Raw genomic sequence first — 26,431 nt, 5'->3', positions numbered from 1 at the left:
TCTTAAAAATTTACGGTTCACACCTTTTCTGCCATCAGATAACATACAGTAGGACCTTGTTATTTGCAGGGGTTAGGTTCCTGATCTGGAACTGCAAATACCGCGTCATTGTGCCTATGGTTAGGTTCCAAAGCCTCAGAAACTGACCTTTTAATTACCAAATAAGAACAAAAACAGCAGAAATAAGGATGAAGCACATCACTGTTCCTTTGGCACTTCAGATCTAACACTCTCCCACTCCTCCAGCAATGCCCCCCAGTAATGCAAACAGTACTGTACTACACGTAAGGAAGAAGCTTTCTTGCCCACAATTTAAGTCCTGGTTGGCAGGTTGTCTGTAGAGGCATCACTGGCTAAGAAGCATTTCAAATTAGCATGCACGGGGGAATTCCTGAACCCTCCAAGATTCAAGATGAGCACTTAAGAGCACAGACCATAGGCCTGACTGGTTTGCAGGTTGTCTAGAGAGGCATCACAGGGTCAAGAGTCTTTTCAAGTTAGCATATACAGGGGAGTTCCTTCACTTTACTACTGTAGTTAGGAGCACTCCAATCTTGGAGAGACAAAGGAAAAAACTAAAGAAAAGGCAGTGGAGTTGCATCACTCCACAGTTGGAGTTTGTATTGCCAGCTCAGTCATCCTTCTCTTCCTCAAATCCAATGAAAGTGCCAGTAACACTTTCTGATGACTGCCATTACATAAGAACAACCCTGCTGGATCAGGCCTAAGGCCCATCTAGTCCAGCATCCCGTTTCTCACAGTGGCCCACCAGATGCTTCTGGGGAGCCCACAAGCAAGAGGTGAGGGCATGCCCTGCTGTTGTTCCCCTGCAACTGGTATTGAGAGAAGTATTGCCTCTGAGACTGGAGGTGGCCCACAGCCACCAGACTAGTAGCCATTGGTAGACTTGTCATCCATGAATTTGTCTTTTAAAGCCATCCAAGTTGGTGGCCATCACTACATCCCATGGCAAGGAGTTCCATAGATTAATTATGTGCTGTGTGAAAAAGTACTTCCTCTTGTTGGTCCTAAATTTCCTGACTTTCCGTTTCATCGGATGACCCCTGCTTCTAGTGTTGTGACAGAGGGAGAAAAAATTCTCTCTGTCCATTCCCTCCACTCCATGCATAATTTTATACACCTCGATCATGTCTCCCCTTAGTTGCCTCTTTTCCAAAGCAAAGAGCCCCAGATGCTGTAGCCTTGCCTCATAAGGAAGATTCTACAGGCACCTGACCATCTTGATTGCCCTCTTCTGCACCTTTTCCAATTCTACAATATCTTTCTTAAGATATCGTGACCAAAACTGTACACGGTACTCCAGATGTGGCTGCACCATAGATTTGTACAAGGACATGATAGTATTAGCATTTTTATTTTCAATCTCCTTCCTAATGATCCATAGCATGGAATTGACCTTTTTCACAGCTGCCACGCACTGTGTTGACACTTTCAATGACATGTCCACCATGAACCCAAAATCTCTCTTGTGGTCAGTCACCGACACCTCAGATCCCATCCGCATGTATGTGAAGTTGGGGTTTTTTGCCCCAATATGCATCACTTTACTCCTGCTTACATTGAACTGCATTTGCCATTTTGTCGCCCAGTCCCCCAGCTTGGAGAGATCTTTTTGGAGCTCCCCACAATCTTTTGTGGATTTCACTAAATAGTTTAGTGTCATCTGCAAATTTGGCCACTTGACTGCTTACCCCAACTTCTAGATCATTTATGAACAAGTTGAATAACATTGGTCCCAGTACCAGTCCCTGGGGAACCCCACTTCTTACTTCCCTTCATTGTGAAAACTGTCCATTTATTCCTACTCTCTGTTTCCTGTCCTTCAACCAGTTACTGATCCACACATGAACCTGTCCCCTTATCCCATGACTGCTAAGTTTACTCAAGAGGCTTTGGTGGGTAATTTTGTCAAAAGCTTTTCTGAAGTCCCAAGTATACTATGTCAACAGGATCACCTTTATCCACATGCCTGTTGACACTCTCAAAGAACTCCAAAATGTTCATGAGGCAAGACTTGCCCTTGCAGAAGCCATGCTGGTTCTCCTTCAGCAAGGCCTGCTTGTCTATATATTTAACAGTTTTGTCAAGTATGCTTTCCATCAATTTACCTGGCACCGAAGTCAAGCCTGTAACTTCCTGGATCCCCCCAGTCCCCCAGATCCCTTTTCGAAAATTGGAGTTACATTGGCTACTTTCCAGTCCTCTGGTACAGAGTGTAATTGTAGGGACAAGTTACATATTTTTGCTAGAAGAGAAGTAATTTCACATTTGAATTATTTCAGAACTTGGGTGGATGCCATCTGGCTCTGGCAATTTGTTAATTTTTAGTTTTTCAAGACAGTTTAGAACATCTTCCTTTGTCACCTTAAATTGGCCCATTTCTTCAGCCTCTAAACCTGAGAAGCTCAATTCTGGAGTGGGTATATGGTCAGTATCCTCCGCTGTGAAGACAGATGCAAAGAACTCATTCAACTTCTCTGCAATCTCCTTAATAATCCCTTTCACACCCTCATCATCTAAGGGGCCAGCTGCCTCCCTGCAGGTTTTGTACTTCTGATATATTTTAAGTGTTTGTTATTCCTCATGGCACTTCTCGCTATGTGCTCCTCAAACTCTCTATTTTGCATCTCTTATTGTCTCCTTGCATATCTTTTGCCAGAGTTTGTTCCTTCCTGTTTTCTTCATTTGGGTAGGACTTCTATTTTCTGAAGGAAGTCTTCTTCCTTTTCAATAGCCTCTCTAATTCTGCATGTTGGCGTCCTCCTGAACTTGGTATACAGGTCGGGAATCCTTTATCTGGACTCCCGAAATCTGGAAAGCTCCGAAATCCAGACACCACGCCGAGAGAGGGGAAAAAATGCTTATAGCTTCAACCTCTCACACACAAAAAATACCCTCAGCTCCCAAACCTCAGCCCCCAAACCAATCCCGGCCCCAACTCAGCAGCTAACAGACTATATACAGTACTGTGTAACAAAGCAGCAAAAAGCCCACAACTCACAGAGAGAACATTACAGTGGCTCTGTAATCGGCTGGGAAGTGTTGGGGCTGGGATTGGGCGGGACACACAGTTTGCAGGAGCGATTGCTTACGGCCCCTAAACACGCTGTTGTTGCTTCCTCAGCTCGTTAGCTCCCCTGTTAGTTCTTCCCCTCAGGCTTTGCTATCTGCCTTTTGTTTACTGCCTCTCAAGCTAGTCTGAGAGAGGGAAAGGCGGAAAGAAGTGCAATCCCATTGAGAAGCACGTGAGTTCAACCCCATTGAAAAGTGTGTGAGAGGGGAAGAAGGGAAGGCAGGAAGGAGCTTGGTGGGAAGGCATGAAAGAACTTCAGGGATTGTTGAAACCCTCCGCCAAAGTCCACCTACCCTCTGCCAAAGCCAAGCCTGGGTTGCAGGGAGGGAAAGAACTTCAGGGGAAGCTGTTGAGACCCTCTGCCAAGTTGATTATATACTTTGAATAAAACCTTTAAAAACAAAACAGTAACCTTTCATGCCCAAGATATCTCATTTATGAAAATATACGAAAAAATCCAAAATCCGGAATACCTCTTGTCCCAAGCAGTCCAGATAAAGGATTCTCGACCTGTACCTCCTTCTTGGTATACAGGTGCCAAATGAACCAGTATTGTAGTTTTAAATAAGTTCCATGCTTTCTGGAGTGATTTGCCCCTCCTGACATTCCCTTTCAACTTGCTTTTTACCAGTCCCCTCATTTTTGAGAAGTTTCCTCTTCTGAAGTCCAACACATCTGTGTTGGACTTCCTTGACAATTCTCCACTTGCATCTGTTCTGAATTGGATCATACTATGGTTGCTGCTCCCCGCTGGTTCTGCAATTCTGACATCTTGCATCAGGACCTGGGCACCACTCAGGATTAAGTCCAAGGTCGTTATCTCCCTGTTTGGTTGCACGACTAGCTGTTCTAAGACACAGTCATTCCAGCTCCTTGGCTGAGGTGGTGGATGCAGATACCTTGGGGAAGTAGCTGGTGGTGGAGGATTGCTTGGCCTTGCTTTGCAGAGTCCCATACAAGTGTTTGTATGGTTGCAAAGTGGCCGCCAACTGTCTCTTAAAATTTATGCTCCTCTCCATGAGGGGATTTTAAACACTTTATCTGACAAGGCAGTCCCCAGCTGGAGGATCTCAGAAAGGCCCTGCATGGTGAAGGGCTTAGGGAGTGTCCGTTCCTCCTTATCCTCCTTCCTCGTTCTCAGGAGCTGCCTGCATGAGCTCTTCTACCATAAGCTCTTCCTGGTGCGATTTGAGGAGCTCCTCACCTCATGTGTCTTGATGTCTCCCAGGCCTTCACCACTGACAGTGTGCACAAGGTTGGCAATCCACTGAACCTCTTCTACAACAGAAGAGACAGCTGCAGTGGGTGGAGAGTAATTTATTTTTCTCTTATAGCAGGCTCAGTTCGAAAGGAGCATTTTTCTTTTCCTTTCCACTGCATAGGTATAGAGGATTCTAATGGGAGGGGATGTGGATCACCTGCTTTTCATCTGGCCACCAGATTCTTAAAAAGGCACCAGCAACCCTCAAGGATTTGTGTTGTGTTTTACGTTTATTGTCTTAGGTCAAGGTCTTGAAGAGGCACTAAACGTACACCTGCACATTGCTGCTGTTTATTGGCCTTTTGTTCCAAGGGTGCCACCATGTTAGTCTGTTACAGCAAAAGCAATAAAATGTTTTGTGGCAACTTCAGAAATAACAAATTTATTTCAGCACAACCTTTTGTGGAATATAGTCCACTTCATCAGATGCACGGAGTATTATCCAGAATGTTTTGTTGCTGCTTTCTAGATGGCAGATCTGCTTTCCTAAAAGATCTGCTTTCTTCTTTAATGTAGTGACCCTGACTGTGAAGGCCATCATTGTGAGAACAGCAACATCTATGATCATCGGCAGTATGATGGTGAGGAGAGCCAAGATGAAGATAGCTGTTCAGAACACAGCTCTAGCACCTCAACATCCACAAACCAGAAAGAAGGAAAGTACTGTGATTGTTGCTACTGTGAATTCTTTGGCCATGGAGGAGTAAGTAATTTGACTCCTAAAGATACCCTTTCCCCATTACTACTACAGATTACCTCTCTCTAAGTCTTCAAACTGCTACCTGCATCTGGCTGTTTGCCATTGGAAACAGAATGGCAACCTTGAATTATACCTTGATCTAATCCAGTATATCCAGTTCTTCTTATATTCTGATACTCCCTGCCCATAACTTCAGGATCTTCTCACACTTTCATACCAAGATGATAGCTAAGGCCCTGATTTTGACTGGTAATATTGTATTGGCCCAAACAATCCATGCTGACGAGGTTCATGAGGTAGTAGCTTCCATCAGGAGCTTATTCCAGCAGTGCTCAGATTTGAATGACTTTAGAACCTCTCAAGTTAATCATGTGAATATTGAGTGCAGAACTCTCATTCACCAGAATATTCATTAAGTTACTCACTACCTTTGCATGATTACAAAATTATTCCACAAATGGAATCTACCTGTTACCTATGACTTGTCATACTTTCTCAAGCATGTGTGTTAAGAATAGAATGGATCCTTGCAATGTGAATATGGGTTAAATGTTGACTTTTATTAAAGTGACCTAGGCATATACCATAAACTCAACAACTTGACATTGTAGGGCTGGTTCAGGAGCTTTTTGTTATTGTAGCAGCTCTGCTACAGCTATAGTCATCAACCAGGAGCTCCTTTGACATTTGATCCATTCCTTTAATGCTGGGATCAAAAAGCCAGGCTTGAATAAGCACCCCCCCCCCCGATCTTCCCTGCTACAGATGCCACTGGACATCTTCACAATGCTCTCTGAACAGTATGAGTTATGGTCACCTGGCAGGGTGACTGCTTGATAGTAGAATGGAATTCTTCCCATCCATTTTCTGTCCCAGAGAGATTAATGGTGTCCCTAATTAATCTGTTTCTCTTGACATAACTCCAAATGTGCTTTGAACATTACTACAGAAAATTACTATAGAAATAGTGATGTATATGAACTCAAAGAAGAGCTGCTCCCAAAAGCGAAGAAATTGTATTAGGTAGGTTGACAGGAATAACTGAGTACTTATCTCTGAGCATTTGTTACTGTAAAGTAGTATCCGTCAAGCAGAGGCAACTGGTGGCAGAATATGGGCACCTCTGAATTACACAAATTCCTGGTTTTGTGCTTTAGCATTTAATTGAAAGAGTACCCAGAAAAGGTAGAGAGATGTTTTCCATGCAGATATCCCTCTTTCATTCATGTATACTAAGCTGTCCACATTCAATTTGAGACGCAATTACTATGGTGTTTTTTATTCTCTCTTAGCCACCAGCAGCACCAACTAGTAGAAATTATGCTGAAATGAGAGAAAAGCTTCGCTTGCGTTTAACAAAGAGGAAGGAGGAGCAGCCCAAGAAACCAGAACAGATCTCAGATAAAGAGAGTGTCATTGATCATCGAAAAGTGGAAGATCTGCTACAGTTTATAAACAGTCCTGAGACTAAGCCAGTAAACAGCACACGGGCAGCCAAAAGAGCAAGGCATAAGCAAAAAAAGGTCAGTGGATCTTTATTAGGGAGAACCATGCAATCAAAGAAATTTAAGCAGGGAGTGAGGTATTCAGGGTATTGCTCTAATCAGATGATATGTTGTGTTTATTACATGTCTTGGCTTTTGAGGGTGGGGGCTTTACAAAGAATGAGGAGGCAAGTCCCTACCCCCAAAGTGCTCACAAACCAAATATAGACAAAAGGGAGGCAACAGAGAAAGGAGAAGAAAGTGAAGGCAGAGAGAAACTGGAGAATAATATGATTATTTCATGGACATGTACTTCACTTTAGTTGGTGGTAGAGTAAGGGGACTGGGGGTAGGTTTAAAGGCTGCACAAAAAGGTGTGTTTTTAAGAGGAATTTGAAGGAAGAAGAGAAGCGGCAGTGTGGAGGGGTGTTCTCAAAGGCAGTTCTAGGCATATGGGGCAGTAGAGGAGAAAGGGCAGTCATTTGAGGGAACAGGATGTACGACTGCTGAGGGTAGTGGAGTTGGGTGAGTGAAGGTCACAGGTAGGGATAGGAGAGTGTAGAAAATGGGGAGGGGAACAAAGTCTTTAGAGGTTTTGAAGGTAAGAAAAAGAAGCTTTTACAAGATCTAAGAGTGAACAGGAAGCCGTTGTAGGGATCTGAGGAAGGCTTTTGTCAGAGCGGTAATGGTTTTTGACAGAAGAGAGAGGAGGCGACAACACTTCAGAGAAGGCCAGTGGATCAGCAGACTGAAGGTCATGGAAGGAGTAGCAGAATGTGAAGAGGGTGGGTTATGAGCAGTGTTGGCCGAGGATAAGGTAATGATCAGAAAGATGGAGAAAGGGGAGCAACTTTTGAAGCAATCAGGAGGGTGCCCAAGGCAGTCATAGAGTCCATCCAAAAGCAGAGATCAGAGGTGGTAAGGCAGAGGAGATGGGAGGCAGGTGAATTAGAAGATGTAACATGAATGTTGAAAATGCCAAGGAGCAAAGTTAGGATGCTCAGAAAGGAGGAAGGTAAGCCAGGCCTCAAGATCTGAAGGTCTAGAGGGAGCCATTTGGAAAATATAGAATCAAAATATGGTGTTGAGTCTAGTGGAATGAACTTCAAAGGTAGAGAAGTTATGGAATGTGGGGGCAAGGACTGGAATTTACAGAATTGGGGAGGAAGAAGGCCAACACCAACACTGTAACTTTCAGGGCAAGTTGTGTGGGTGAGGGAGAGAGCAGCAATAGTATTAGTTTAAGAATGCTGAAGCCAAGTTTCAGTGAGGACCAAGAGAGGAAAATGTCATAGATTGTAACGGGTGAAGGTGTGGTGATTTCAGAAGAAAAGAAGCACTGAGGCAGTTAAGCAGGATGAGATTGGGAGGAAAAGAGTAGATTCATGATCTAATGCTGAAAACAGGGAAAAGTTAATTTCTCAAAATAGCTTGATGTCTGTGGATAACCTTGATGAATGCAAAATGGAGGAGCAAATTACATGTTGCATACAAATATTTGTAGTAGGATCAATTCTAAGTGGAAGAACAGTGGAGATGCTTCTGAACACTTCCCCAACTGATCTTTTTATTTATTTCTTTTGTCAAAATACACACATGTACACTGGGTGGGGCTCTCTGTGTGTATTTATTTTATTTCTAGCCTGCCTTCCAATCTAGAACTCTTTTCATGGCAGCTTACACAATATAAAATATAATTAACTTAGTGCTGCTTCTACCCCCTCTAACACACATTATTGCTCTAATGTAGCATAGCCTCCCCCTAAAATCCCAATGCTAGGTCACTGTGGCTGTTCATATGTCCTTTCATTCTATCTCCCAATGCAGAAGTGTGCATTCAGGTATTGTACTTAAATTTTACTTGTGTATTGCCCATCTGATCCCTTTGGTTTTATGGTCCTTTCATTTGGTGTGGGGGTTGACTGACTAGCCAATTTGGGTTTGTCCTGTAATAGTTCTTTCAACTGTGTGCAGACTAAAATCTTGGATTTCTTTTCAAATGAATGTTGATACTCATAAGAACATAAGAACAGCCCTGCTGGATCAGGCCCAAGTCCCATCTAGTTCAGCATCCTGTTTCACACAGTGGCCCACCAGATGCCTCTGGAAGCCACAGGCAGGAGTTGAGGGCGTGCCCTCTCTCCTGCTGTTACTCCCCCGCAACCGGTACTCAGAGGCATCCTGCCTTTGAGGCTGGAGGTGGCCTGTAGCCCTCCGACTAGTAGCCATTGATAGACCTCTCCTCCATGAAGTTATCCAAACCCCTCTTAAAGCCATCCAAGTTGTTGGCTGTCACCACATCCTGTGGCAATGAGTTCCACAAGTGGATCACGCGTTGTGTGAAACAATACTTCCATTTGTTGGTCCTAGACCTCCTGGCAATCAATTTCATGGAGTGATCCCTGGTTCTAGTGTTGTGTGAGAGGAATTTCTCTCTCTCCACTTTCTCCACACTATGCATGATTTTATAGACCTCTATCATTTCTCCTCACAGTCATCTTTTTTCTAAACTAAAAAGCCCCATGTGTTATAGTCTTGCCTCATAAGAAAGGTGCTCTAGGCCCCTGATCATCTTGGTTGCCCTCTTCTGTACCTTTTCCAGTTCTACAATGTCCTTTTTAAGATGTGGTGACCAGAATTGTACACAGTACTCCAAGTGTGGTCACACCATAGTTTAGTATAAGGGCATTATAATATTAGCCGTTTTATTTTCAATCCCCTTCCTAATGATCCCTAGCATGGAATTAGCCTTTTTCACATCTGTCGCACATTGAGTTGACACTTTCAACGAGCTGTCCACCACGACCCCAAGATCCCTTTCCTGGTCAGTCACTGACAGCTCGGATCCCATCACCATATACTTGAAGTTGGGTTTTTTCGTCCCAATGTGCATCACCTTACACTTGCTAACACTGAACTGCATTTGCCATTTTGTTGCCCACTCCCCCAGTCTGGAGAGATCCTTTTGGAGCTACTCACAATCCGTTTTGGATTTCACTACCCGGAAGAGTTTGGTGTCATCTGCAAATTTGGCCACCTCGCTGCTTACCCCTGCTTCTACATCATTTATGAATAAATTAAAAAGCACCGGTCCCAGTACAGATCCTTGGGGGACCCCACTTCTTACTTCCCTCCATTGTGAAAACTCTCCATTTATACATACCCTCTGTTTCCTGTCTTTCAACCAGTTAGCAATCCACACATGTACTTGTCCCCTTATCCCATGACTGCTAAGTTTCCTCAGGAGTCTTTGATGAGGAACTTTGTCAAAAGCTTTTTGGAAGTCCAGGTATAATATGTCAACTGGATCACCTTGATCCACACACTTGTTGGCACTCTCAAAGAAGTCCAAAAGGTTGATGAGGCAAGATTTACCTTTGTGGAAGCCATGCTGGCTCATTCCCAGCAGGGCCTGTTCTTCTAGGTGCTTTACAATTTTATCCTTGAGGATGCTTTCCATCAATTTGTCTGGAACGGACATTAGGCTAACCAGCCTGTAATTTCCCAGATCGCCCCTGGACCCCTTTTTGAAAATCGGTGTTACATTTGCTACTCTCTAGTCCTCTGGTACAGAGCCCAATTTCAGGTATAAGTTATATATTTTAGCAAGGAGGTCGGCAATTTCACATTTGAGTTCTTTGAGGACTCTTGGATGGATGCCATCCGGCCCTGGTAATTTGTTAATTTTCAGTTTTTCCAGACAGTTTAAAACATCATCTCTTGTCACTTCTATCTGACTCAGCTCTCTAGCCTCCATCCCTAAAGAGCCTGGTTCAGGAACAGGTATATACTCCATATCCTCTGCCGTGAAGACAGACGCAAAAAACTCATTCAGCTTCTCTGCAACCTCCATATCCTCCTTAATAATCCCTTTCACTCCTTCATTGTCTAATGGTCCAACCGCCTCCCTGGCAGGTTTCCTGCTTCTGATGTATTTAAAGAGGTTTTTGTTATTCCCCATGATACTTTTGGCTAAATGTTCCTCAAACTCTCTTTTTGCCTCCCTTATTGTCACCTTGCATTTCTTTTGCCAGAGTTTGTGTTCCTTTCTGTTCTCTTCATTTGGACAGGCCTTCCAATTTTGGAAGGAAGCCTTCTTCCCTTTTATGGCTTCCTTGACGGTACCCATTAGCCATGCTGGCATCCTCCTGGACTTAGTGGAACCTTTCCTCCTTTTGGGTATACAATCTAATTTGACTTCTAGTATTGTGGTTTTGAGTAAACTCCATGTACTCTGGAGCGAAGTGACTCTCCTGATTTCCCCTTTCAGCTTTCTTTTCACCATACTTCTCGTTTTGGAGAAGTTTCCTCTTCTGAAATTCAAAATGTCCGTGTTAGACGTCCTTGGTGATTCTCTCCCCGCATGTATGCTGAATTTGATGGCACTATGGTCACTGTTCCCTAAAGGGTCAATGACACTGACATCATGCACCAGGTCCTGGGTGCCACTCAGAATTAGGTCCAAGGTTGCCTTCTCTCTGGTTGGTTCCATGACCAACTGTTCTAGGGCACAGTCATTTAGCATATCTAGAAATCTGACCTCTTTGTCCTGACCTGACTGTGAATTTACCCAGTCTATGTGTGGGTGATTGAAATCACCATAATTACAGCCCTGCCTCTCCTTGACGCCTCCCTGATTTCCTCCTGCAACTCCCAGTCACTGTCGGCATTATGATCCGGAGGGCGATAGCACGTCCCCAGTAGCACGTTCCCTTTCTGGCCTTGTATAGTCACCCACAGGGTTTCTGTGGAGGACTCCAGTCCACCTAGGTTTTCTAGCTTGTTAGATTCTATCCCTTCTTTAACATATAGTGCTACCCCTCCTCAAAGGCGCCCCTCCCTGTCCTTTCTATAGAGTTTATACCCAGGGATAACAGTGTCCCACTGGTTCTCACTGTTCCACCATGTTTCTGTTATGCCCACTATATCTATTTTTGCGTTAGCAACCAAGCACTCCAGCTCACCCATCTTGGCTCAGAGGCTTCTGGCATTGGCATATAAGCACCTATATGCTGAATCTCTCACCTGATGTATGCTATTCTTTTGACTCTTTGACCTGCTGGCATAGGCTCCCGTCTGCTCTTTGTGCAGTTCTGCTCTGTCCCCTTCTGTTTTATCTGAATTCTTTGCAGCCTCACACTTTAAAGGATGGCTTTTGCCAAATGGGATACTGCCCAGCTCCCTTCGGCTGTTCCCAAGGTGTCATTTTAAAAGCTGCTCTACAACCTTTTTTATTTTAAGTGCCAGCAGTCTGGTTCCATCTTGGTTCAAGTGCAGCCCGTCCCTTTTGTACAGACCTTGTTTGCCCCAAAATATATCCCAGTGCCTAACAAATCTAAACCCCTCCTCCCGGCACCAACGTCTCATCCACGCATTGAAACCCCTCAGCTCTTCCTGTCTCACTGTACCTGCGCATGGAACAGGTAGAATTTCTGAGAATGCTACCTTGGGGGTTCTGGACTTCAAAATGCTGCCTATCAGCCTAAACTTGGCTTCCAGGACCTCTCGACTACATTTCCCCACATCGTTGGTGCCAACGTGCACCACGACAGCTGTCTCCTCCCGAGCACTGCCTAAGAGCCTGTCTAGATGCTGCGTGATGTCCACAACCTTCACACCAGGCAGGCAAGTCACCGTGTGATCAATATGCAGGTCACAAACCCATCTCTCTATACCTCTAATGATCTAATCACCCACTACAAGGAGGCCCCCCACCCAGAGGAGTATCCCCCGTGCGAGAGGATATGGGCTCATCATCCATGGAAGGGGTCCCTTCTAAAGGACCATTTCCCTCTTCCTCAGACTGATATCCTCCTTGCCCAAGACCTTCATTCTCCCTGATAGAGGAGTTACCAGCCCTGGAATAGGATGCCTCTATCACATCCCTGAAGGTCTCATCCACATGCCTCTCTGTCTCTCTGAGCTTCTCCAGATCTGCCACCTTGGTCTCAAGAGAACGAATTTGTTCCCTGAGGGCCAGGAACTCCTTGCACCAAGCACACACCCATGACATCTGCCCATGGGGCAAATAGACATACATGTGGCACTCTCTGCAATACACTGGGAAGTGCCCCTTCCCCTGCTGACTTTCTGTCTTCATACTGTTTTTGTTGGCTGTTTACAGTATTTAGAAATAGTTTATTAGAAGTAGTTTATTAGCTGTTTATTAGATAGTTTATTAGAAGGATAGGTCTCAGCTGTAATGGTCAGCTATTTATATGTCCAAACAGCCTTTCCTAAGAATATGAGGTATACAAGGGAGGGATTTATACTTATGTTCTCTTCTGCACCAGGCTCCTTGTGATCACAGGGGTTTGTTCCAGGCTCCCCCGCACACTTCCCTTTAAACTCCTGCAAAACTCCTACGTCCTGTTTGCTATCCCTGTTCGCTATGCTCTGTTCGCTATGTTCTCAGGCCCTCACCTCTTATGTAGAGTAGCCTTCCAACTGAGACACAGGATACTCAGTGATTCAGTAATTCCCAGTTTACAATAACTTTTAATAAAGGTCCCTAAAGCAGACCACCTGATTGATAGTAGTTAGGGCACTAGCCCTTCCCACCCAATTTACAGGCCTCTCAATCCGGTTGGTTTCCAAGCCTGTAGAACTGTCCCTAGGGAATAAATAACTCCAATTAATAGCCGTTTCCCCAACATGTTACAACAGTTTCTCAGAAGACTTCTTTTTGAGGGCAAGACAAACCAGGAAGCATTCTGTGAATGTGTGTGTTAGAAGTTTCTAAAAATGAAACGACTTTCTTTAATTAATTGAAACTTTTCCCTTCCAAAAGAGCTCATTGTCAGGATATATTACCAAGCCAGACCTCAGGAAAAGGTCCTTTTTAAAGAGGGAAAGCATATGCATATAAGTGTTACATTTATGTTTCCAAGCCAGCTATTTTCTAGTTCTTGATAGGCAAACAGAATTTTAAAAGTGATATATATATTTAAAAATAAAGCTTTGAAAGGTTTAGTACTAAACTGAAGTCTTTAAATCCAAGATGATTATCCTTCTCCCTCCTAAAAGGAAACCTTGCAATCCATTCTTCTCACTTGCTTCCAAAGAAATTGACAAAGTTATGTGAGGATGGTCCTCTTTAGTGGGAGGAAAACTTTGAAAAGTCCATGGTGGCCACACAACCAGGGGTGTAGCCATAATTGAATAAGGAGGAGGGTGCTGGGCAACACCTCATTTTTTACTTTCGCCTCCCTACCTCACTGGCATGCTGCTGACTTCCGGATAGACTCATCTCTGCTTCAAGCTGAGGTTTATATGCTAACAAAATGATTCAGAGTCAGGATATGAAAGTGTGTGTGTGTAAGTGTCTGAATGCATGGGGAATATGTGATATTGTTATAGGAATGAAAGAAAGCGTGTGCCGAGATGTTAATTTTTTCACCATGTCCTTACAGTTCTTCTGTAGCAAAGATATGGTGGGAGGGGAGGCATATCTTTGGTGCGGGGCCCCACTCTCACTCTTTGTCCCAGGGCCCACTCCAACCTTACTGTGCCTGTGCACACCATGACTACCCTTAGCTTCTCAGGAAATGCGGGTCAACAATGATACTCAAATTTCATTTTGGAATATTACAAGTTTTTCCCCCCACAATTTAATTTGATAAAGATTTGTCTTCAAGAGATGTGGGTCTTTAAAAGTCACTCTGCATAGTTAAGAAAGTTAGCTTTTCCAGCATTTAAAATTGAGGGAAAGGGCTGGCAGATCTCTGAATTTGTTACTTCTTGTTAATCTGAGATTAGCAATCAAATGTGTGTGGCTAAAACGTACATTTTTCTGATTGTTAAATTTACATGTACATTTTTCTGATTGTTAAAGTAAGCCATGGACATTGTATACTTTTATAGTGTCATGTTAAGCCATTGGTTTTTCAAAACCATCTTTCTGTATTTATAGCAGTGTAGTTTTGGAATCTCCACAGACATTTTTTAAAAGAACTTTGTCTTCACAGTTAAAAGGAAAGTCCCATGTTGAAACAGAAGCAAGAGAACAGGAGCATGATCGGCTACTGGAACAGCAACAGCAAGAAGATGAGGAGACCCAACAACTACAAGAGTTGCAAGCTGTAAAGAAAAAGAAAAAAGAGAGAACCACCACAAACTGTCAGAAAGTGAAAGCGCTTACTCAGAGTTGTCAAGTAATAACAAATCCTTCGCCAAACACCCCAGAAAATAATCAGAATAAAGTACTGGAAAAAACAGAAATGTTATCTGATTCATCATCTAAGAATGCAAATCATGTGGAACAGGGCCCAACTTCTGTAAATCTCTGTGAACCATGTAGTTCAATAAATAGCAGAGACTCAAACCTGCTGTTCAAGACAGAGATGACTGTGAAATCTCATGAACCACTTTCTTTGCTCCTTAATATAATGCAACATCACACAGAAGACAAAACCAAACAGAAGATAACACAGATAAGTAAGCTGTTTGCTCAACAACTGAAAAAGCCTTCCAAAGCAAGCAACGTTCAGCCTAAAATAAAAAAGCAAATGGAGTCCAGAATAAAAGTGGAAGAACTACAATCACTTTCTGCCTCCAAAAGAGAGAAGAAAATAAGCATTAATACAAAGCAAATAAATCCTATAACAGAATCGCATTTTGTCAGTGGCTCCCCTTCTCCAAGTGAACCACAGGATAATAAGCTGACATTACAAGATTTTCCTCAGCCAAAGGGCAAGAGCAAGAAAAACAAAAAAAAGAAAGGCGACAAAGGACACTCATCCATTGGTAAGCTTCTATTTAAGCAAGCAAATCTCTTTGCTTTAAATGATTCTACTGCATCACAAAGTGGGCCTTATCTCTGGTCACACTGTTGACTGTCACAAATAATACTGAAGATGAAAAAAAATCTTCATCTGGTTTAGGGCCAAACTACAAATCCCATGCAAATGTGTATAATGGTAGCTCACCAACGCTGTGCAAATTCACTGTGCAATACTTGTGCCAATCACAAGGGAAATAGTGGATGCAGCTGAGGGTGACAGAGAAACATAAAGAAATGAGGTGTTTCAGTAACATTCAAGAAACATAAAGATGGGGTGTAGGGTGCGGCATGGCCTCTTCTAAACATGGGGATTAACTGTTTAATTTATAACAAGTTAATTAAAGTTCAGTAGTTGAAGAATTTCTGAACTTATTATACTTCAAAAATAGTTGACGTTAACCATTTTTTAGCTAATTTAAAATTAAAAGATGAAAAATTAAAACGTTTTTAAAAAATGAAAATGGGGACTTCTAAGTAAACATGCATAGGATTGCACTGTTAGTGGCAGTTTGTGTTTTTATTTCTTTCCTGGAGAAAAGAGCTTTCTGAAATTAATCTTGTGCATGCAATATGATTTTGCAGATGATGTGTTTTTGCCAAAAGATATTGACCTTGACAGCGCAGAAATGGATGAGACAGAGCGGGAAGTGGAGTATTTTAAAAGGTAAACAAAGTGCCACGCCTTCCTTTCTGCTATTATGTCCAGTGAATATATAGGATGGGTTCACATGACCGCTGTCCAGTCTGAAAGTAGGGAAAGTTGTTGTTTATGTTTTTATACCACCCAATCTACATTAATAGCTGTGGGTGGTTCACATTTGAAGTTGAATGGAGAATGTCAGGCATATGTCGGTAACACGATGTGGGAACCAGACTTTGGCAAGTTCCGACACCATGCCCACCTGGAGTACACACTCACACATCCCAACATATTCCTGACATTTCGCCCACTTCTAGACTGGCCAGAAATCAGGCCATACTCTGTATTTGTTTTTGGACACAGCCAGTAATGTTTGGGGAATGGTACTCAGTCAGCCCTGGGATTTCTACTGAATGGAAGAGAACTTCAAGTTCTTATCTTATTCACCTATTCCATCTCTACTTGTGAAAGATATCTTCACGTCTTTTGATATCAAAACCAAGTGTCAAAAGTAACCTGTTCAGAATAGGAGGTAAGACAACAGACAAAACAGAAATAAGCATGAAAGCTGGGCTGCAGGACATTTTTTTCAGGAGATAGCCATAAGGTATGGCTAATGTTTCATCCTACAATTGAAAGCCCAAATTGCAGGAGCATATAGCCCCTCTTGTCCTCCTCATAAAGTGGAGAACATCAGCCATGCCTTGCTGCTGTTTCTTGCAGAAATCCAACAGGAAGGGAATGAGGTGATTCATTGGGAAGAAAGGGGCAGGGTTTATCCTGGGTAGAAAGGAAAGGGTGAGTAACTTCTCTTCTTCAACGTGGTCTCTGTCTTCTACACAAATGGGCTATGTGCCTGCGCAGCAACCTTGTCGGAACCTAACAAGCTCAATTCTCCTGCTTTGGGTGGGAACCCCACCCCCAGCCACTATATGCGGCTGCGCCACTCCTCATCAGTCTTTCTTCGCCCATGTTTTAGTGAACATTGTGGAGTCTGCTGCTCAGCAACGAGTAGGATCAAGATATCCCCTTGTTGTTTTTTCTCCCTGCTTCTTTAGTTTCTTAGTTTTTCTGTCTTTGTTTCTGTAATTCTTTCGTGTGGTAGCATCTTTTCTTTGGCATTTTGTTTCTTGTGAGTTTTCTCCCTTCCTTGGAGCTCCGATCCTGGCTGGGATGGAGCATGCCTTCTGCGTTTATGCCGGGCATGACAAACTTTTAAAAATGTACCCGCTGCGGATCTAAGATCCGTTCCCCCAATACTCATACCGAGTGTCTCTTGTGCTTGGAGGAATCCCACATTGTCGAGACCTGTCTTCACTGTCAGCAGTTCACGAAGCAGGCTTGCAAAAATAGGGCTTCTCGCCTGCGCGTAGCCCTGTGGGATCTGGCTCTCCGTTCCTCAGAAGCCCTATTGTTGAAGTGGTCTGTAAAAATGGCTTCATCGGTACAGTCAGAGCGTGGTATCCCCTCCTGTAGAGGCCGAAAACCCGACCCCAGTACAGTTCTCGGCATCCTCTACCGCTTGGCCTTTGATGGCTTCGAGCGAGCCGGTGCGCTCGGAGGCCCTCCCTCAGCATCAGGCACCTGTGGTACCGAAGTCCTCCTCGAATACCTCGGGGTCAGTACCAAAGATAAAAAGGAAGAAGCTGCATCGTCATTTGCCAGTGGGTCAACACCTCCCTCCTATACCCAAGAAGAAGAAATCAGAGGAAGTTCCTACGTCAGAGGCCCCTGTGGCCAAAAAGACTAAAGTGGCCTCAGATCATTCAGCCAAGAAGTTGTTGGTGTTGACAAGACCTAGCTCACCCATGGCTGCGGAGTCAGTGGACTTAGCCCACGATTGGGCTAGATCGAGTAGAGAATGTTTGGTGGCAACAGATGAACCAGAGTGTGCTTCATCGGAGGAGGAAGCTTATTCTCCAACCAAGCCAGCAGAAGACGCATCGTGGCTGCCTAGATGCCAGTTGCCCTTCGAAGGTACCAAGAGGGTATCCCTCTTAGGGACCATGCTCGACCCCTTTATGTTACTTGGAAAGTCCCATGTATGGGAAACCAGTGAGGGGTTGGTGTGAACTCCCCTAGCACTCGGAAGGTACTCAATGCAACACTCCCCGAGGGATCGATACGAGTGTCATGAACCGCCCCCTTCAGTTCCAGTGCTGCACCAGGCTACTGTGCCTGTCCAAAGTTTGCAGGCAGAACACTCTGCTTCGGTACCGGACAACCCAGGTAGCAAACCAGGCTCCCCTTCAGGTTCAACGCCCATGACACAATATCCTCTGGCTCCCCCAGAGCCTGAATATGAAAGCAATGCTAACTCCCAGGACTCTGAAGTAGTTTCTCTGGGCTCGTCTCTGCTCGCCATACAGTCTGACTCGAAGCCTGTCTCCCTGTCAGAGGACCTCAAACTGTACTGCGCTTATGTGGCCTGAATGGTGTCGGCCTTGGAAGTTCACCTCGGTAACCAGCCAAAGGGAGAACTGGACCCTTTATTTTGCTTTATGGACTCAGAGGCCAAGGTGCCAGCTGTTCTGCCTCTGAATTCGGTATTGCTGAAGGTCATGCGGGCTCACTGGAAAAGGCCAACAACGCTTTCTCAGCCTAACAGGTGTTTAGGGAACTTATGCAGGGTGCAACTGCAGGATGATACGGCCTTTTTGAAAAACCATGCCACCCCGAATTCGATAGTCATGGAGGCTTACATGCAAAGGACCAGGGGTCACAGCCAGCAGAGGCGTAGCTATAATTGAGCGAAAGGGTTCAAAGAACATGGGCCCCAGCTCCTGAGGGCACTCCAGGTCCACCCCTCCTTATTTTCTTCTTTATCTCCCTCACTCTGGGGGGCTGCCAGAGAGATGGATGAACACGGGCCCCCTCTTCCCTAGCTACACCCCTGACAGCCAGTCTGCTCTTGAGTGACAAGGAAGGCAGAAAATTGGATTCCTTCGGGAGGGGGCTGTATTTGGCTTCGGCCCTCCACTTGAGGGTGGCCAATTATCAGGCTTATAACGCCCAATATAACCAGTTTTTTGTGGGAGAAGATAGGTCCTTTCCTGGATCTCCTCCCACAGGACAAGAGGGATCCGGCGAAAGCGTTTTGCCGGGAGGCCATTCAGTTGGCAAACAGGAACTTTATTCAGCCTGACTTTCTGTGGAGTGTGCGGCAAAGCTGATGGCCAAATGTGTGGTGCTCAGATGAGACGCTTGGCTGCACTCGTCTGGACTTAACCATGAGACCTGTGCTAGGGTCGAGGACCTGCCCTTTGAGGGCTCCAGTCTCTTTTCAGAACAGACTGATGACACGCTGCAGAAGGTTCAGAAGTTGAGGAGCACAGCACGTTCTATGTCGTATGCTTCACCGACTACCAACCCACAGAAAACTGCCAGGTTGTCTCCTTACCAGACACAGAGGGCCTCTTCCCAGCAACAGTCGCCTTTGGAGCAGTCCTTTCATGGCAACACCAAGGTACAAGTTGGGTGGCCAGCCCAGTAAGCCGGCCTTTCAGAAACAGTGCCCAAATATCTCCCAGAAGAAGCAATGACTCGGGGCACTTCAGGACTCGCCTGGCCCCATTCTCGGCGAGCTGGGACAAAGTGACTATGGACCAGTGAGCTATGCCCTGGAGTTTTGGGCTATGCCCTGGAGTATTGTGGGACACGGCCAGTGTCTGGGATTGTGGTGACCCCTTCCACCCCAGAGTTGGATCAAGAGGTCACTGCTCTCCTGGGAAATGATGCAATCGAGCCAGTCACCAACCCGAACAGCCCCGGGTACTATTCCCAGTACTTTCTTGTGCCAAAGCCAGATGGCAGTCAGAGCCCTATACTAGACCTCAGGGCCCTGAACAAACATTTGGTCTACAAAAGGTTCTGAATGCTGTCGGTACCAACCATTATGACAATCCTGGAAAAGAACATGTGGATGGTTTCCTTGGATTTAAAAGATGCATATTATCCTGTTTCAATACTCCCTCAACATCTATGCTTCCCGCTGTTTCAGATTGGGGGGATCCCCTATGAATTCAAGGTCTTGCCATTCGGCCTCACGACCACACCGAGGGTCTTTACGAAATGTCTGGCCCCGGTGGTGGCGTTTCTGCAGCAGCAAGGTTTGCAGGTGCTGCCGTTTCTAGATGATTGGCTCATCTTGGCGAGCATCAGGCATGCAGTCCTGGACGCCCTCGAGATCGTGATAGATACCCTGCAGGAGCTGGGTTTCCAAATAAACCTCTCTTCCAGAAACCTTCCAAAAGCCTCTCAAAGGCTTTCTGCCCCTGATTGGGGGTCATTCAGTGATAATACAAACAGACAATACAACGGCAAAAGCCTATGTCAATTGACAGGGCAGCACATCCTCGAGGAGCCTTCTTTTTCTGTCTCTGGACCTTTGGTATTGGTGTGTGGCATGTGCAGTATCACCTCAGGCAGTTCATATACAGGATGTGCAGAATGTCCAAGCGGACACTCTGAGCAGATTGACAGTGGTCTCCCACGAGTGGGCTTTATACCAAGGTGTTCTCAGGGACATATTTGTAAACTGGGGAGTCCTATCACTGGACCTATTTGCTTCCCGGAACAATGAGCAATCTGCCCTCTGTTGCTCCAGGGGAGGGGAGGGGAGGGTGAGGGCTCTCTGGATGATGCCTTTGTCCTGTCCTGGATGGGTCCCCTTCTGTATGTTTTCCCCATTTCTCCTCATTCCAAGGGTCCTGTGCAAACTGAGGGTGGATCGGGCCAGGGCGATCCTGATAGCCCTGTAGTGGCCCAGGAAGCCTTGGTTTCCAGTCCTGAGGTGCTTGGCAGTGGATTGGAAACGCCTGACTCCCCTGCCGGACCTGCTGTTGCAGAAGAAGGGATGGGTGCTTCTCCCAGATGTTCAGTCCCTCTGTCTGACGGCATGGAAGATCCTGCCGACTTCCCATTGAGACTTAGGGAAGTTCTGGTTGCTGCCAGAAAGCAATCCACACAGAAATCCTATGATCACAAGTGGATTCGTTTCTGTTCCTTCATTGTACTGCATAAATTTGATGCATTTAATTCATCCCTTCAAGATATATATAATTATCTGTTGTCTCTTAAGGAATCTGGTTTAAAGCTTTCATCCGTTAAGGTGTATTTGGCTGCCATTGTGGCGCGTCCGTCCGTCCCCCGTCCCCCCCCCCCGCCCGGCTGACCGGGCTTCATGGTTTAAAGATTCGGTGGTAAAAAGTTTTCTGAAAGGTTTGACTCATATGTTCCCAGATGATCCTGTCATGTCACCGACCTGGGACCTGTCAGTGGTATTGGCTGGCCTGCTACATCCACCATTTGAGCCCTTGGCTTCAATTGATCCTCGTCTTCTGACCTGGAAAGTTGTCTTTTTGGTGTCTGTTACCTCTGCCAGGAGGGTCAGTGAGTTGAGGGCCTTGAGGGTTGACCAACCGTACCTTCAGTTCCATAAGGACAAGGTCGTACTCAGGCTGGATGTCCAGTTCCTGCCCAAAGTGGTGTCCATGTTTCACTGTTCGTCCCCGTTCACTTTGCCCGTGTTTTTTCCAAATCCTTCATCGGATGCGGAAAGATGGTTACACCGTTTGGACGTTCGAAGGGCGTTATCCTACGTTCAGAGGTCTGCTGACTGGAGGAAATTTCCTTCCTTGTTCGTTCTGTATGATGGGCCACGTAAAGGTCTACAAGTTTTGGGCCCAGTCCATGTCTAGATGGATAGTTTCCACAATTGAACTTTGTTATCAATTGGCCCATAAGCAGTTACCAGCTCCGGTTAAGGCACACTCTGTTAGGTCTGTGGCGGCCTCTGTGGCCTTTGATCAGGTGGTCCTGTTGGACGCTATAGGTCAGGCAGCTACTTGGGCTTCGCCCCATTCATTTATTCATCATTATGCAATTGATACCAGGCCACGGAATGATGCTGTGTTTGGCAGGCGTGTCCTGCAATCCATTTTCAGTTGATGTACTTGTTCCTGCAATAAAAATTTCTGGCAGATTATATTTGCTTCTGTTCTTCCCTCCTCCTTGGGTGCTAGCCCATTTGTGTAGAAGACAGAGACCATGTCGAAGAACAGGTTACTCACCTGTAACGTTGGTTCTTCTAGTGGTCATCTGTACTTCTACACAAATGGGCTATGCGCCTGTGTGGAGACCTCGTCGGAACCTAACAGGCTCAGTTCTCCTGCTTTGGGCAGGAACCCCGCCCTCAGCCACTATATGCAGCTGCGCCACTCCTCATCCCCTCAGTCACAGAGTACAGCTTCAGTGACCCCCGCGGGGGGGACAGGAGGGCATGTAGAAGTACAGATGACCACTAGAAGAACCAAAGTTACAGGTGAGTAACCTGTTGTTCCACAAGCAAAACTTTTGCTGGAGGAGCAGAAGAGTTCAGTGCTGGTGAAGAGGCAAGTATGTTTATGGAAACATGGGTAAAAAAAGAAACCAAAAAATATCCCTGTCTAAGCTCCTCCCTGTTCCTGCTCCTCTCCTCTAGTTTACTGTCACAGAAAAATGCTTGATAGTGGACAGTTACTTCAAAGTGTCTTTAACAGCAATTAAGGGTATGTGCAGATGTACATAATCTGAGTGGTGAGCCAACTATGGAAGTGCATTCATCAATTTTTAGACACACATGCAGTCTGCTCACCTGGATTGAATTCAGGTAAATCATGGTTTTCCAGTTTTCAGCAGAAACAAGATAGGTTTGCTAGATTGACTGGCCCTTTGTGTCAATAACTAAGTTACCTCCAACTTCTTGGAGTTGGTTTTCGAGTGTGTGTTGTTTTTTGTTACATTTTTTAAAACCTAAAATGCTGAACAAAACTTTGATCAGATACATCATGGATGTGCAAAACAAGAAAAACCCAAGGGAGACAAGCCCACCTGAAGTATGGGGGCCTGAAGACAGCCCACCTAAAGTATGGAGGATATGGCAGTCAGTGGGTAGGTCTAGACATCGCAGTGAACCTTGGTTAAATCTTGGTTCCCTGTGATGTCTCTAAGCCTCAGGAGCACACGCTCTTCCTTCCTTTGCCTTTACACGAGTTGGAAGAATTTGACTTCCGAACCCATTTAGAAACAAACCAAGATCAGTTGTAAAGTCCAGGCTGATTGATCTTGGTTTATTCTATCCAAAGTGCTTAAAATGAATTGCACTTCAAACCTAGAGTTCATATTGCAGACTATTTCAAGCATTTTGGTTAAAATAATCACATCTGAACCCACCCAGTGTTCAGTCTTGAGGCTGTATGGTGGTCCTTTTAATCACAAAGGAGGTAAGACACAGAGCCCATCCCATAGTAGGAAACACTGAAAAGAGGTGAAGGGCCAGCCAGCAGCATTAAGCTCTGCCCACTGACTGATTCAGCCACTCACTCCAAGGTGTAACCCAAGGCTTTACAATTTTGTCCTCCTGCAGATGTTGACTATAGCGCCCATCATCCCCAATTGGCCACTGTGGCTGGGGATGATGGGAGTTGTAGTCCAAAAACAGTTGGAGGGCCAAAATTGTGCAGTCCTGGTGTACGCAAAGGGCTTTTTAACCTCTTGCCAAGTGTGAACAACAGAGGCTTTAGAGGAAGTATTTCCTTTTTATTGCTTAATAAGCATTTTGCCTGTGTAACAGCTAAAATGCATATTGGGTATGGTGGCAGCTCTGCTAAAGCCCCTGTTGAGCCCTTTGTTGGTATTTCAGCTTATGTGCTGAAGAAAACAGCTGAAATGAATAGAGGTCCTTGAGATTGATGAGCTATAGAGAGGCAGATGAGAAGGCCCTAGGGGTGCATTGAGCCCCTGGGCCACCAGTTACCTATCTCTCAAGCCATTAGTGCAATTTCCCCCCTTAAATGGAATAGCTGCATGTGTTAAATACTGTATTAAAAAATAGAACTCTTCTCTCCCCCGCCCCGATATGTTTTTGTAAAATGTCCTGAAGACTGTAGTTTTGTTCATGCTTACCTGAAATCAGTGGGACCTGGGATCAAACACTGGGATGGCGTAAGAGATTTATGCTTGGTCTTTTTCTTTTTTAAAGAACAGCCATGGAATGGGGGCTGATTTGGATTGGTGCTGAGGTGTGGAGGAGCTTTGTTCAACCTTTTGTCACACCAATTTCTAGATGCAAATCCTTCCCCCACCAGAGCTGACATTAGCTGCAGAGGGGAAACAGATAGGCATGATGTGTTTAATAGTCCTCCATTTAATCCGCACTGAGGAAATAATTAAACCTCCTCTGGTACCATGTCATCAGTCCAATTGGGCGGGGGTGGGCTGGGCTGTAGCTGCTTTTAGGAAAAGAGACACCAGGAGATTTAATCATGGACCTCACAAATCACATGTACTTCAGCCCTAATTTCTGGCTAAACAAAATATGACTGGACTGCACTTTTCTTCTTAATAATGTACCATAGAAGTTCTAAAGCCAATTACAATTGTGTGCCTTACCATGCAGCCATTCCCATATCAATGGTGTGGTTACTTCTGGATTGTTCACAAGCCAAAGGGCAATTGGCTGACTAATTCTGTTAGGGATATCTTTTAAAGAATATTTTGGCTTGCATATTCACATGCAAGGGGATGTGGGCAGCTTGAGCTCCACTTGCATTCCTGCACAAGTGTGAACAGCTGTGATGGGGCTGTGCTGCAGGGCAACAGCACTCACTGGTAAGGCTCTAGGCATGGAGTTCTGCGATGGGCCACCCATTGTTTCTAATAGGTATCATATTGTGCAGATCTATGCATGGAGCCCCTGCTACCAGGTGCTGCTGCCCTGTAGTGCAGCCTCATTACAGCTGTCCAGGATGTGTGCAGGGGCATGGGTGGTGTTCAAGCAGCCTCAAGGAGGGAGGCAGCAATCTTCAATAGGATTGGGCCAATCGGCAGTGGCGGGAGTGGGGGCGCAACTGCCCCCTTTCCCTTCCGACGCCCATGGTGGAAATATGTCTGTAATTTCTTCCTCTGCTTTAATTAAACTGAGTTTTTAACTCGGTTGTTAATATATTTTGGAAGCTGGTCATTGGTAAGAGATCAAAGGAACTATCTGTGCAAGATAATATCCTTCCTTGATTTGTGTTTTATTGCATATTCCTATCCTTTACATATATTTTCTCTACAGATTTTGCTTGGATTCTGCCAGACAGACAAGGCAAAGACTTTCCATCAACTGGTCCAACTTTAGCCTGAAAAAAGCCACCTTTGCTGCCCACTAAAGGCTACAGTATGGAGTACAGATGCTTTAGGAACTAATTACTAACTCCATTTTTCCCAGTGCAGAGGGCTGTTCTGGCCTTCAGAAAGATAACTTTGTTCCCAGTACTGTGTCGATCTTATCCAGACTCTCCCCCTCCCGCCCCCATTATTCTAGCAAACTGAAAAATTGCTTTCTCCATACACTTGTTATTTTGTGTGACTGAAGCCTGTGAGTGAGACTTACTTGATTGTAGCACTCAGTTGTTGGAGTTGGAACAATAGCATGTTTCAATTTTCTGGAAAGACTTTGGCATCAAAGATTCTGGCTCTCAATATGCATTATCTGCTATGGCTTTTGCCATTTTGTTACGACTTGTCCTTTGGCCAGAGCAATGGATCTAGCCAGTTTTGCTCTCTTCTGCCATAAACTCCTCTAAACAAAGTTTCATGGAAAAAAAATTGCCTCTGGGACAAACATTTGCTTTTGTTTTTCACAATCTACTGTTAAGAATGTACGAGTTAAGCTATTTGTGTTTTGATTATTCCTGATTTGTAGCCAGCTTGTGTAAAAATACTTGCAGATGAAAGTTTAATGAACAACAATACTTGCATATCAAATCAGTAAAACTGTATAATTGTATTAATACTGAAGCCTACCTGGCTAATTTTTAACATATTGTTAAGAAATATTAAAATCATGCCTTTCTTGTTGAAAGATGGAATACATTAGTATCATAAAAGACTCATGTACTGTTCTATTTCTCACTGCTATGATGGAGGTAAAATGCCGGCGTCAGGAATATATTAGATGATGCAAAATCCCTAATTTACAGAGCAGTGAAAACATGCTAGCTGATATGATAAAGCTATTAGTCATCTGCTGCACTGAAATACCTCCTCAGAATATATAGAAGACCATTCAGAAGGAAAAGATGAAATTAGTGTAGTACCTAATAGTTACATTCTGACAGTGGTCTAAATCCAGACTAGTGTAGTGTGTTGCTAGAGTAATATGAGAAGGTATGCATCTCTTGGCAGGTTGTGGTGCTTGAGTATTGCACAACTGCTAGCAGGCGGCCTTCTCTAGAACATATCCAAGAGTTTGCATCTTCCACTAGTGCAAAAACTCATCTTTCTGTGTGCAGTGTCGTTGTGCTAAATCCTTATGCTAGCACCACATTGTTATACTGATGCAACAGGAGTCTGAATTTGATCCTATCCTGATATCTGTTGGGCAGGATACAGTTGCTACCAAATCACAATGTGCTGGCAAAGCACAAACTTATATGACAAATG

General features: G+C 44.7%; 1 protein-coding gene across 3 annotated transcripts in view; it reads left to right on the top strand.

Moving 5' to 3' along the window:
- Nucleotides 1-25,877, top strand: part of FAM193A (family with sequence similarity 193 member A) — a 112,688-nt gene extending 86,811 nt beyond the window's left edge. For all 3 annotated transcript variants that reach the window (XM_053242902.1, XM_053242903.1, XM_053242904.1), the window contains exons 12-16: nt 4,872-5,058; nt 6,348-6,578; nt 14,507-15,284; nt 15,904-15,985; nt 25,062-25,877. In XM_053242902.1, the coding sequence (XP_053098877.1) occupies nt 4,872-5,058; nt 6,348-6,578; nt 14,507-15,284; nt 15,904-15,985; nt 25,062-25,155 (1,372 nt within the window). In that variant the 3' untranslated portion in view covers nt 25,156-25,877. The remainder of the gene's footprint in view (nt 1-4,871; nt 5,059-6,347; nt 6,579-14,506; nt 15,285-15,903; nt 15,986-25,061) is intronic.
- Nucleotides 25,878-26,431: the final 554 nt, after the last annotated feature.

The sequence above is a fragment of the Hemicordylus capensis genome, chromosome 4, assembly GCF_027244095.1.
Source record: "Hemicordylus capensis ecotype Gifberg chromosome 4, rHemCap1.1.pri, whole genome shotgun sequence".
Classification (NCBI taxonomy): Eukaryota; Metazoa; Chordata; class Lepidosauria; order Squamata; family Cordylidae; genus Hemicordylus; species Hemicordylus capensis.
The sequence above is the reverse complement of the archived record's forward strand: the minus strand, read 5'-3'. Positions and strand labels throughout refer to the sequence as shown.